Below are 13,624 nucleotides of genomic sequence, written 5' to 3'. Positions count from 1 at the left end.
ATGTCCTCCAGTTTCAGGAGGGCCCTTCTGGCTGCAGGGCAGTGTTGGGAAGCTGAATTCCACTGTTCCCTTCACCCTGTGGCCTCCCTCTTCCCCAGAGTGGGGAGTCACTCCGAGACGGGCTGAGTCCCTCCGGGTCTGCCTTCTCCCGCTGGCTGGCCTTGGCCCACAGCGCATAGGAATTTCCTTCCACGTCTGCCCCCACTCGGTCAGGGCTCTTTCTGGGGCAAGCATGGGGGCCCGTCTCCCTGTCCCCACATTGGGGTATGGCCATACAATGGGTGGCTTGTCTCCAGGCCTGGCCTCAGAGGGGCATGTTAAGCCCAACTGTGACCTGGGATCTCAGCCACATTATCCATTCTGCGCTCTCAGCAAACTCTGAGGTCTGTCTCCTAATGGGTTCAGAACTCAGCGTATGGGGAAGGGATGTGGTTAATCACCACCCCTTGAGCCCAAACAGTGGGGTACACCTGCAGGCTAGGGGACCCCTGAGTCACAGATGTCACCAACGCTCAATGCTCAATTCAGGAAGGAGGGGGCCTCAGCCAGCTGGGCTTATTCAGAAATAAGCAGGCTGTGGTCGGCTAGGCAGAGTCTCCCTGTTCAGCCTGACCTTTCCTTCGAAACCAACCTCTGTGGAGAATCATTTAAATTTTCTTCTTGTTTCAGCCGGCGGTGAAGCAGGCCCCTGCCAGACCTGGGTGGTTCCAGCTCTGCCAGCCGAGCGCTTTGGTTTTCTCCGCAGCTTCTCTACAGCCCACTAATGAGACCCTGTTAGTGGTTATGAATGTAAATGCATTCTTTGTTATCCCTGCAAGATCAGGATTAGTGAAATGACAGAATTTATTGCTTCCGTTAGGGAGATATGATATTGGTTGTTGTTGTGTCTTCAATTTTGTAGGAAGAGTGAAAGTATAGAGGTACATTGTCTAAATAAACAAAAAGCTGTGGAAGAAAAAATTCAGCATGAAACATTGAAGATCGAAGTGATCCGGGTCTCGCTAACTTTACAGAAAATTGGGAATTGTGCCGTCAGCCTCCTTTGCATCCCCCAAATACAAAAAACGAACACAAGAACGACTCTGTGCTCGGACCACCTTTGAAAGGACTCTTGGGTTTGCTTTTAGTGGTGGATGAATTAAGCCGGCTCTGTACAAAGTTGATGTGCTTTGATTCAAGCAAATTCATTTTTGTCTCTCGAAGAGGAAGTAACAATAGGCCCCATTTACTCAAAAGATACAGTTTGAATAAGTCAGTAAAATGGTGCCCATATCTGATGGTTAATTAAGGATCTGCAAATGCCCAACTCCCTATAAGACGAGGAAGATAAGACTGTGCTGTCAAATGGTAGGAGAGAGGAGGTAAGGAAACCAAAAGAACGAGTGCTCCATGACCTCATAAAAAAACCAACATCCTTATATGACCTTCTCGGTGACCGTGACATCCCACGATGCCTGAGAACTAAAGGGCTGTGAGGAGTCACTGTTCTCTTTCCCAACAATTGCTAAAACTACCAAATTATAACGTGACTTGAAACATAGAGATAAAATAAAGAAAAATCAATGGAAAAATGTAAACAACCCTAATACGCAAAGAGCACTGACAAACCAATTAGGACCAAAAAATAGCTTAATTGGAAAATGGGCAAAGAGAAGAACAGTTAACAGGCCAAGGCTATAGAGAGGTGGTTCACAAAGGTAAAATACACATGACCAATTATCTTATGAAAATACGTTCAACTTTACCAACCTCACCGACAATCAGAAGACCACAATTAAAAATAAACACATCTTTTGTCACCTAACAAAGTGGCAAAGATTCAAATGGCTGGCCATGGTAGGCAGAATAAAACCTCCCAAAAAGATGTTCACATCCTAATCACTGGCACCTATGAATATGTTCCCTGATATGGTAAAAAGGGCTCTGTAAATGGGGTTAAATTAAGCATCTGGAGATGAGGAGATGATCCTGGACTGTTCTGGGTCATCCCAAGCGTCCTTATAAGAAGGAGGTAAGAGGGTCAGAGTCAGAGAGCGAGGTGTGATAGCAGACGCAGAGGTCAGAGAGAGAGATTGGAAAATGCTACTCTGCGGGCTTTGAAGACAGAGGAAGGGGCCGTGAGCCGAGGCATGGAGATGGCCCCCAGAAGCTGGAAAAGGCAGGGAAGTAAATCCTCCCGAGTGATCCAGGAAGGAGCACAGCCCTGCTAATACCTGGATTTCAGAACTTCCGACCTACAGAACTGCAAGATAAATCTGTGTTGTTCTAAACCACATTTGTTACAAAGCAACAGAACACAAATACACTGGCAATACCCAGAGATGGCAAAGAGAGGCAGGGAATGGGCATGTGCACACTGCTGGTGGGAGCGTACGGCAGTACAGCATCACCACTGCCACTGTCCATGGACATCGCCACGGACTCCGGCCTCAGTATATCCTAATAAGATCACCAGGGATGTTTCTCCATACAAGAGTGTGCATTTTAGTATTATTGAAGGGCTGCAAATCTGGAAACCACCTACATCTTTATTTTTGTCATTTTATATTTTGACAAAAGTTCAAATGGACAAGGAAACTGCAAGAAGAGTGAACGAATTCCTGCAGACCCTTCCCTGGGATTGGCCGATTGGCACGGCCTCAGCTGCTCGGCCATTGTCTCTGTTTCTGAACCACTATGCTTGTTAGTGGGAAATTAAATTACCTTCCAGACATACTATGGAATACTACCAGCAACTACTTGAAACTATATAAATTAGGTTAATCTGGTATCACATTCACTTATTTTTTAAACAAATCTTTAGGGTGCTAATCCCCACCTCAGTAAATGGGAATTTGGAGAGAACTGGAGAGAAATTATGCTTGAGGATGCAACAGGTACTCCACCATTGCTGCTGCTTGCTACTGTGGCCTTTTTTTTTTTTTTTTTGAGACTGAGTCTCACTCTGTCACCCAGGCTAGAGTGTAGTGGTGCAATCTCGGCTCACGGCAACCTCTGCCTCTCAGGTTCAAGCGATTCTCCTGCTTCAACCTCCTGAGTAGCTAGGACTACAGGCACCCACCACCACACTTGGCTAATTTTTTTTTTTTTTTTTTTTTTTGTATTTTTAGTAGAGATGGGGTTTCACCATGTTGGCCAGGCTGGTCTCGAACTCTTGAGTTGAAAACATCCACCTGCCTTGGCCTCCCAAAGTGCTGGGATGACAGGGGTGAATCACCACACCCGCTGGGATGATGGACAAGCCACCGCACCCGGCCGCTAGGTGGATTTGAAGAGCAGCAGCTGCCCTGTGGCCTCCCAGGCCCTATGCACGTGGATGAGGGCTGCTTCTCAGGACAACCCTGCAGGAAGGTACCTCTACCTCCATCCTGTCACCGGGAAGCCTGGGGCTTCAAGAAGGGCAAGGTGGTTTATTGGTGCCACATGGCTGGTGGAGGCAGCGCTGGAATCTGAACCAGACTGGGAAGCATGAGAGCTCGTGCTGGTTTTCATCCTCCCTGGTGCCTCCTACCTCCACCTCATTCTGTGGACCACTGCAGACACCCAGGACCGGACCCGCTCACTGCCCTGCGCCTACACAGATCACCTCATTCTGTGGACCACTGCAGACACCCAGGATCGGACCCGCTCACTGCCCTGCGCCTACACAGATCACCTCATTCTGTGGACCACTGCAGACACTCAGGATCAGACCCGCTCACTGCCCTGCGCCTACACAGATCATTGCATCTGATGGCTCCTACTCCACACACTGGAACTCCGCCCCGCGGACTAGGACATCTTAAGGAGGGACTTGGGAGGGCCGGCCAGCACATCTCCCCGGGAGGCCCATTCAGCGGATGGCTGAGAGGACAGAGCCTGTTTCCATGTGCTTCCTCATCAACCTGCTCCATCTAGAAAGTGGTAGGAGAAGGCCGCAAGCTTCCACCAGGAGGGTTCCTAGCCAATGCCCGCACTGCTCACGATAATGGCAGCTGCTTCTGGAATTCACTTTCTTCACAATAAGCACGTGTGCACGTCAGACTTGACAAGTGGGTGTGCACTGATTGCTGGGAGGAGCCGCAGCATGTGCAGGGGAGGAAGGTGTGGGTGAGTGAGTGGGAAATTCACTGCCCCAGGGAAGAGACAGACGGAGGATTCAGAGAAGCCCAGCCGCCAACTGGCTGTGTGGCCTCAGCAGCTCAGTCCCATCTCTGTGGCTCCTTTGTGGACTCAGGAAGCCTGACTAGAATGCTCCCAAAGGTGCCCTTGCTGGTGGTCAGATCTTAGGAATGCCTTCAGACTGTGGGTCACAGAGGGCACCTGGAAAGAGGATCTGGTCCTGCTTCCCCTGTCAAACAGGCGAGCACCTAACTGCTGAGGACCAATGCCAGTCAACACTCACATCCCCAAAGCTGTCTGAACCTTCTGGCTTCTGAGTGCTGATTAAATTGGAATATTTACCCACAGTATTTTTATATTCCAAACAACAAAGGGTGTAGGGGCAGGGGGTGGTGGCTCACGCCTGTCATCTTAGCATTTTGGGAGGCTGAAGCAGGAGGGTCACTTGAGCCCAGGAGTTCGAGACCAGCCTGGGCAACATGGAGAAATCCCATCTCTACAAAGAATACAAAAAAATTAGCCAGGCGTGGTGGCATGGACCTGTAGTCCCAGGTACTTGGGAGGCTGAGGTGGGAGGATCACCTGAGCCCAAGAGGTTGAGGCTGTCGTGAGCTGAGACTGCACCACTGTACTACAGTCTGGGTGACAGATTGATACCCTGTCTCAAAAAAAAAAAAAAAAAAAAAAAAAAAAAAAGATGTTGGGAGGTCTGTGGCCTCTCCTGGCTCTCAATCTTAAGTGGTACCAGTTATGAAAAGCAAATAGTCTTGAGAAATAGGAACATTCTAAACCATCAGGAATAACCCCCACACATCCACAAACTCACCTCACTGGGGATCGGGCTCAGACACCAAGACGCCTTACTAGAAACAGGCAATAGAGCCTTAGCTTTACAAGAAAACCCAATTTCCATTTCCCAGCTGTTCTCCCCAGTTTTGAGCCCCTGGATGTTCAGAGAGCCGCACAAAGAGAAAGTTCTCTCTGCAGCCTGTAAGGTCGTGACAGTTAGTGGGAACGTGGCCTACCTGCCATCTCCTTTTCAAAAAAGGGCTGAATGAGCTCGCCAAACGTGGTCCTGTCTGCCATAGCCTCTTTCAGCAGTTGCCCGCAGCAGACTGAAGGAGAGAGGAACAGAAAGGCACCCATTACATTTTAAATAGGAGGAAGGATGAGAAAAAAAGAACCCCCAGTGCTGCCTGCTGGGGGGGAAAAAAAAAGGTCACTGAAAAAAGCATAAAAGGGTTTTTCTGTGTGTGGGTATGTGTCCAAGTAAAAGTAAATATCAAAAAGGAGCCGGGAAATAAAGAAGAGGGAGAGGTGGAATGAAAAGGAATGCATTTGGCAAAGAACACATTAAAAATGGACGGCGCGGGGAAGACACTAACGAGGATGTTGCCCACAGAGGAGCCCTGCAGGGCCTTGCTGCACCTGGAATTGCTGCGCAGAACTCGGCGCCCTCCAGGTCGCTGCGGAAGATCAGCGTTCCGGTGGAGGGCTGCTTGTCTCTGAGCAATGCGCCTCAAGTGTGTCCACATTCGCACCCTTGTTACACGGAGAAGGGATGCGGCACGTTGCTTCCAAAGCCCTTCCAGCTGGCAGGTCATCTCCACGGGATGGTGGGGCCACAGAACAGGATAGATGCATATTTCAAGTGGGCTGACTCATCATTAAAAGGCACCATGTGGCGGTAATCCCAGCACTTTGGCTGAGGTGGGCGATCACTCAAGATAAGGAGTTCAAGACCAGCCTGGCCAACATGGTGAAAACCTGTCTCTATCAAAAATATAAATATTAGCTGGGTGTGGTGGTGTATACCTGTAATCCCAGCTACTCGGGAGGCTGAGGCAGGAGAATCGCTTGAACCTGGGAGGCGGCGGTTGCAGCCAGCCAAGATCACGCCACTGCACTCCAGCCTGGGCGACAGAGCAAGACTCCGTCTCAAAAAAAAAAAAAAGGTACCATGCTGGAGTCACCTGGCCAGTGGCAGCTGCCCCCTTCTGGACACCTGCTCGCCCTGGGCAGGAGCCTCCCTCTGGCCCCACTGTCTCGAGCCCTGAGCCAGGGCTGGCACATAGGAGGTGCTGGGCAACAAGCACGAGTGAATAAACACAGGCAACTCCTCCTTGGCCGTGAAAGCCCTTCCTAGCCAAAGCCAGAAGATTTAAGCTATATTTTCATGAATTGTTCATTGCACACTTTTGGCTTTCTTACCTTTAGGGCTAAGAAGTTTTCTGCCTATACTAAAGAGACCAAAAACACATCCTACAGTTAACTGGATAGCATGAATGTTTAACAAAATTACCGTCACCAAGGATTCATTCCTCAATAATGATATGCTTAATTCACTATGTAAATGACAGCAGTTGTTGTTTAATTTAATCCAATGTGGTTGGCAGCCTCACCAGCAAAGGACATATAAGTGAGAAATAAAGGCTGCTGGAAGCTAGGTGCGGTGGCTCATGCCTGTAATCTCAGCACTTTGGGAGGCCAAGGAGGGAGGATCATTTGAGGCCAGCAGCGCGAAATCAGCCTGGCCAACATGGTGAAACCCCGTCTCCACTACAATACAAAAATTAGCCCGGGTGTGATGGTGGAGGCCTGTAATCCCAGCTACTTGGGAGGCTGAGGCAGGAGAATCGCTTGAGCCCAGGAGGCAGAGGTTGCAGTGAGCAGAGATTAAACCACTACACTCCAGCCTGGGTGACAGAGCAAGACTCTGTCTCAAAAAAAAAAAAAAAAAAAAAAAAAAGGAAAGAAAGAAAAGAAAAAGAAAAAGAAAAAAAAAGGCTGCTGGGAACTGAGACACTCCTATATGCCAAGCACTGTGCTAAGTGTGCTTTGTTGCTTTGTTTTATTTGGCCCTCACAATAACCTGTTGTTTCTTAGGTAAAGACACTCAGGCTCAAAGAGATGAAATAACCTGCTGTAGGTCACAGAGCCACTAAGGGGCAGAGCTGGGGTCCAAACCCAGGTCTGTGTGACATCAAACCCATGCTTAGCTTCCAGTTCTGGCCACGAAGCAGTAATGGGTATCATATTTAACTTGTCTTATAGAAAGCTGTGTAACTGAACAAAATCTATGAAGCAATTCTTTAGAGTCACTGGACAACAGAGAGACAGGTCTGTAATCCTTGAGAGGCAGGAAACACACAAAATGAGCCCCATATTTATCCTGGATTTCTACCTACGGGCACTTCTCAAGTCATGGCACAGGAGAAGTGGAGCCCAAACGGATCAGCAGGCTCACTGGGTGGGAGCAACAAAGACTAGAGCCAGAAACAGCCAGAATTTGTAGAACAGGGTAATGGAGAGGAGGCAGCTGTGAACAGAAGGGGTTCCAGAAATCTCATAAGGGCTCACTGAGCCTTTGGCCAATATGGAGCTGCACATGTGCAGGGTGAGACTCCAGAGGCCTGGTAGAGAAAAGCTACCGGGAAGCTGTGAACTGAATGGAAATTCACACAGGGCTGGGAGATGCTGGCATTCTGACAACCAAAGTGAGAGAACTTGCTGAACACCCCAGACATTCAGCTGAGATTCCAGAAAGGGCAGACCTTAGCTGCAGGGATACTCTAGCCCTAGAGTAAGAACACTCTAGTCCCACTTAACAAAGCCTAAAAATAAGCTTCAATGGGATGGAGTTAATCCTCCAAACTCAATACTCTTAAAGCAGAATGATGACACAATCCAGACCTTCAAAAATATCAGAAACACAATGTCTAGCATTTAATTGAAAGCTCTTTGACATGCAAAAAAGCAGGAAAATGTTTTCTCTCCTATAAGGAGAGAAAACAGGCCATAGAATCAGATCAGGGGATGACACAGATGTCAGAATCAGCACACCAGGACTTTAAAACAGCTATTATGAGTGCATTTAAAACCTTAAAGGAAAAGATAGTTAAAATGAGTGAACAGATGGACAATCTCAGCAGAGAAATGAAAACTGTGAAAAAGAACCAGATGGAAATTCCGGAACTGGAAAATACAGTATCTTAAATGAAACAAATCACTAAGTGTGCCACAATCAGTGAATTTAAAGACAGGAAAAGAGGCAACAGGAAGTAGCCAAACTGCAGCAAAGAGAGGGATGGGAAAGCACTGGAAGAAAAGAACCAAATCTAAGAGACCTGGAGGACAATACCATACAGTCTAACATATGTGTGGAGTTCCAGAAAGAAGAGAGACAGGCAGAAAAAAGATTTCAGAAGATAATGACAGGAGAATTTCAAAATTTCATTAAAAATTTCAACCCACACATCCAAGAATCTCTGAGATCCAAGCAGAACAAACACAAAGTAAGTCACACTTTGATACATCATAGTCAAATTGCTGAAAGCTAAAGAGAAAATATTAACAGCAGCTGGAGGCAGGGGGGGTGCTTAGTATGTAGGGCAACAATGGTAAAAATAACCTTTGAGATCTCATCGGAAGAAGTGCAAGCCAGAAGACAATAGAATGACATCTTTAAAGTGTTAAGAGAAAGAAACTGTCAACGTAGATTTCTATATGCAGCCAAAACATCCTTCAAAAATGAAGATGAAATCATGTCATTTTCAGGCGTATGAAAGCTGAGAAAATTTGTCACCAGCACACTTTCACTACAAGAGATGTTAAAGGAAGTTCTTCAGGCTGAGAGAAAATGATACCAGAAGGAAACTTGGATCTAAACCAAGGAGTGAAGAGTATTGATAGGTGGGTACATATAAAAGTCTTTCCCCCTTTCTATCTTCACTTCTTTAAAAGATGAATGACTATTTAAAACAAAAATAATTACAATATATTGTAGGGTTTATAACATACACACAAGTAAAATGTATGTCAACTGTAAAGAAGTAAGGTAAATGGAAAAATCTACTGCTGCCGGTCTCTGATACCATACGTATTGAGGTATAATATTCACTCAGAATAGGCTGTGACAAGCAAAAGATGAATATTTAATCCCTAGCAACCACTAACAAAATAAAGCAAAGAGATATGGCTAAAAAGGAAAGAAAGAATATGAATTACTAAAAAATATTTGGTTAATCCAAAACATGGCAGGAAAGGAGGAACAAAGAACAGATGACACAAGTAGAAAACAAACAAACAAAAACAGGCCAGGCGTGGTGGCTCATGCCTGTGACTTCAGTGGGAGGCCAAGGCGGGAGGTTCACTTGAGCCCAGGAGTTTGAGGGTGCGATGAGCTATGATTGCACCACTGTACTCCAGCCAGGGCAACAGAGCAAGACCCTGTCTCTTTAAAAAAAAAGTGAGACCCAACTGTATGCTGCCTACAAGACACATATTTAGACTATAAGACACAGATAGTTTAAAAGAAAAAGAATAGAAGGAATATCATACAGACACGAAACATAAGAAAGTTAGAGAAACTTCATTAACATCAGACAAAGTAGACTTCAAGAAAATGAGTATTGCTAGAGAGGAAAAGCAACATTTCCTAGCAATGAAAGGGTCATTTCACCAATGAGATATAATGATCCTTACTGTATACAGTCAACCCTCCATATCCATAGTTTCTACACTCATGGAGTCCACCAACCACAGGTTGAAAATATTTGGGGTAAAAATTATGTCTGCACTGAACATGTAGTCTTTTTTCCTTGTCAATATTCCCTAAACAATACAGTATAACAACTGTTGCATAGCATTTACATTATATTAGGTATTATAAGTAATCTAGAGACGATTTAAAGTGTATAGCAGAATGTACATAGGTTATATGCAAATACTATGCCATTTTGTATCAGAGACTCGAACATCCTCGGATTTTGGTATCCAAGGAAGGTCCTGGAACCAATCCCCCATGGATACTGAGGTGTGACAGTATGCACTTAACAATAAATTACATGAAGCAAAAACTTGCAGAGAATAGACAAATCCACAATTCAGAGTTGGGAGATTTTTGACATTTTGGGCCGGATGACTGTAAAAAATTAAAAATAAAAGAGTTGGGAGAGTTTGACACACCTCTCTCAATAACGGACATAATAAGTAGAGTGAGAATCATTAAGGACATAGAAGACTTAAACACTGTCAAACATCTTATCCTAATCAACATTATAGAACACTATATCCAACAATGCAGAATACCTACTTTTTAAGTACACTTGGAATTCACCAGTATAGACCATATATGCATATTTCAAAGGATCAAAATCACATAGGGTATGTTCTTTTACCACAATAGAATTAAATTAGAAATCAAGAATATAAAGCAATCAGGAAAATCCCCAAATATGTGGGAATTAAGCAAGGTGCATTCTAAATAGTACACGAGTCAAACAGGAAACCAGAGGCCTAGGTGGGAGGACTGCTTCAGGCCAAGAATTTGAGACTAGACTGGGCAACATAGAGAGATCCCATCTTTACAAAAATAAAAAATTAGCTGAGCATGGTGGCATATACCTGTCGTCCCAGCTACTTGGGAGGCTGAGGTGGGAGGATCACTTGAGGAGCTGGAGGCTGCAGTGAGCCATGATTACGCCACTGCATTCCAGCCAGGGTGACAGAGCAAGACCCGAAAAAAAAAAGAAGAAAGAAAGAAAAAGAAGGAAGGGAGGAAGGAAGGAAGGAAGGAAGGAAGGAAGGAAGGAAGGAAGGAAGGAAGGAAGGAAGGAAGGAGTTCATGCTCACTGTAAAAAAAAAAAAATCTGAATTGTATAATACACAGCTCTGCCGAGATAAGCAGTTTGGTGTATGGATATTTCTTTAGGCTTTTTTCTGAGCATAAACTAACATGCTTTTTAAACAAAAATGAGCTCACCCCCTGGATACTGCTGAGCAAATTGTTTTCTGCCCCTCCCTTACTTAGCCACGTATCACCGACATCAAATCACTTTACAGGTTTATTTTTAACAGCTGCCTCGCAATCCATTACATGGGTTTATCACAACTTATTTCACACACCTGCTTATTAACAGAGTTGGAGGTTGCCTGTGTTTCTCATTATGCTTCTGCCACATCTCTCGCTGCATATCTGAGTGCTGGAGCAGAATAAACTCCTAGGAGTTACATCCCAGGGTCACAGGGTTTGTGCAATTAGCGCTTTAACCAATAGTGGCTCTTGCCTTTCAGAAAGTTGTGTCCATGTATAATCCCACCATCCTAAGTGGGGTCTTCTGATGAACTCTGTGGCAGTAAGTTTAGAACCAGCAGCGGATGGCCGCAGCGGAGCAGACAGCACCCAGAGCTCTGGGTTCAGACAGGCATTTGCAGAGAGATCCCAACGCTACCGCTTCCTGCCTTAGGTCCCTTAAATGGGTTTGCTTAAATATCATGATGTCTTGTGTTTATCAAGAACCCCTTGATAAATGGGAACTTCCTGAGGCAGTCTCCAAATGCTTAATTATCTAAACAAGCCCCATCATGGCTCTTAGGTAACAAGCAAAAACCATGACAAGCCTTCCTATTTTCATTTTTGGAAAAACCTAGGAAGATAATTTCATCTCTTCATAATTGGTGTGCTGAATGCAATTTAAATTAAAAAAAAAAAAACCTTTTCTTGAATGAGAGTGTCTGCATCATAAAACAGAGCACCGAGACAATTATTTCCATAAAGCTCTGCACTGCATTACAGTATCGCTGTTGCGTGTTCAGACCCTCCCACCACCGCCAGTGCCCCTCCACGCTCACTCTGTCCCTTCCCGTAACGATGTGTGCACGCACGTAAGCAAGTGGTGCCGCCACAGGTAGACTGCGGGTCATCGGAACGAAGAAGCCATCCCTAACACTGCTGGAAATTTTGTCTTGTAACAAGAGACACAATCAAAAGGAGAAGGAATTATTGAAATTCATTTTTAAAGATGAACTCAAGGAAAAGCATTTTTTTTTCTAAATGTCCTGGTTAATTTTCCATAGTAACCAAATTTGCAGAATAATTGTTCAGGTCTCTATCTTCATTTTAGGGGTGTGACTTTTGTCATGGATTCCTTGCTAGTCTCAGTGGCTTTAGAACTGTAAGCTGGAGGAGGCCTAATTGAGAAGCATTTTTATTCAAAGCTTGATCCTTCTGGGGAGGCATATACATATATTTGTATGTATATACATGTACAAACATTTGTACGTATATGTGTATATACATACACAAATATATGTATATACATGTATAAACATTTGTACGTATATTTGTGTGTCTATATATTTGTTTGTATTCCCTCTCTACATTCATATGGTATACCTGTATAATTTGGGGGGTTGTATGCATATGCATATATTTGGGGGTGCAGGTCTCATGTTCCCTTAGTAAATACAGTAGAGGTTATTTAGGCTTGTGGAGCATGGTGTGCGTGGGGGCAGCGCTTTTAACTCCCTTCAACCTGGCAGTGTGTCTCTGCTACAGTTTCTTCCTCATTCCCATCCCTTTATCCTCCTGAACACAAAGCTGGCATCCAAGACCGCCTGGGACCAAACCGGGAAAGACCTGGAGAGCTGATTTCAATATTTTCTCTCCTCCTGGTAAAATATTTATTGAAACTGTGCAGAGCGAGACGTCTTCCTCTGCTTCAGAAATTGTTTGCCTGTAAACACACTGACCTGGGTTGGGGGCGCCAAACGAGGCGGGAGAAAATAAACAAACAGCACATTCCTATTATGCAGGAGCTGAGGCTTCAGGGGAGATGGCAGGGGCAAGATGGGAGCCACCCCTGGCGTATGGCACAGACAAACCCCCCGCTCCAAAGGATATAAAAAATGATGACTGAAAAATGTTCTGTCTCTTTAGGCTGTGGGCATGTTTTTAGCGGTTAATGTTTTTACGGCAATATTCTTCGGGAGGAAAAATATCTATTCCTGCAAAGATGGACTAACAGAAAATAGTTAAGAACAAAGAGCCAGAAAAAGAAGTGATACTGACCCTTCTCCCCCACACCACCCCAGATAAAATGAGAGAGCTGGGGAGGAGGAGCAGGAGGTAGGGAAAGGCGCTCCAAGCTGGGCAGCCCAGCGCCTGGGGCACTCACCATTGACAAGCCTGTATTTCTGGGCCAGGAGGGCGGCCTGCAGACTTTTCCCACTGCCCACAGGCCCGAGCAGCAGCACCCTTGGGGTGAACGGGGCATTAGTACGATGGTTGCTTTGGACATAGGTCAGAGCTGGAAAGAAAGGATATGAGGATAACAAACCTAGGTCCTAGAGAACAGGAAAGCAGCTTGCAGCCCCTCTGCTTTGACTCTTTTAACGGCAGTAACTATTTTTCTCTTTCACAGCACCATGGAAGCCCTCTGTGCATCTGGCGAAGAGGCAGGGAAAAGAATTATGTGGCAGGCCTGGGCACCAAGGCAGGGAGCAAGTAGTGAAGTCCACAGAAGCCACCCTCGAGCGCTGCCCTGGAATTCCTCTCAACACAGGCGTCTAAACACGTGCAGGTGTCTGCATTTCCTTCCAGGCTGAAGGAAGGATTCCTAGGGCTGGCTGTGTTGCAGTTGGGAGGCTGGTCCCAGGACATGAGAGCACTCTCTACAGGGCTGGTGGCTTTTCCTACTGATTCGGGCTGAGCCTCCCAACCGGAAGCCCCAGGACTAGGCTG

General features: G+C 45.7%; 2 protein-coding genes across 11 annotated transcripts in view; one reads left to right on the top strand and one right to left on the bottom strand.

Annotated features, from left to right (window-relative positions):
• SPACA9 (sperm acrosome associated 9) overlaps positions 1-13,624 on the top strand; it is a 468,643-nt gene that overhangs the window by 387,180 nt on the left and 67,839 nt on the right. The gene's annotated exons all lie outside the window — the stretch shown is intronic.
• The window catches only part of AK8 (adenylate kinase 8), a 158,420-nt gene that overhangs the window by 89,026 nt on the left and 55,770 nt on the right, over positions 1-13,624 (bottom strand). For 8 of the 9 annotated variants that reach the window (XM_077967378.1, XM_077967374.1, XM_077967376.1 and 5 more), the window contains 2 exons: positions 13,059-13,190; positions 5,127-5,216 (listed from right to left, as the gene is read on the bottom strand). The exons of the other annotated variant lie outside the window; for it this stretch is intronic. In XM_077967378.1, coding sequence (XP_077823504.1) covers positions 5,127-5,216; positions 13,059-13,190 — 222 coding nt within the window. The remainder of the gene's footprint in view (positions 1-5,126; positions 5,217-13,058; positions 13,191-13,624) is intronic. 9 annotated transcript variants of the gene reach the window in all.

The sequence above is a fragment of the Macaca mulatta genome, chromosome 15 (genome assembly GCF_049350105.2).
Source record: "Macaca mulatta isolate MMU2019108-1 chromosome 15, T2T-MMU8v2.0, whole genome shotgun sequence".
NCBI lineage: Eukaryota > Metazoa > Chordata > Mammalia > Primates > Cercopithecidae > Macaca > Macaca mulatta.
This window is presented reverse-complemented; position numbering and strand designations above follow the sequence as displayed.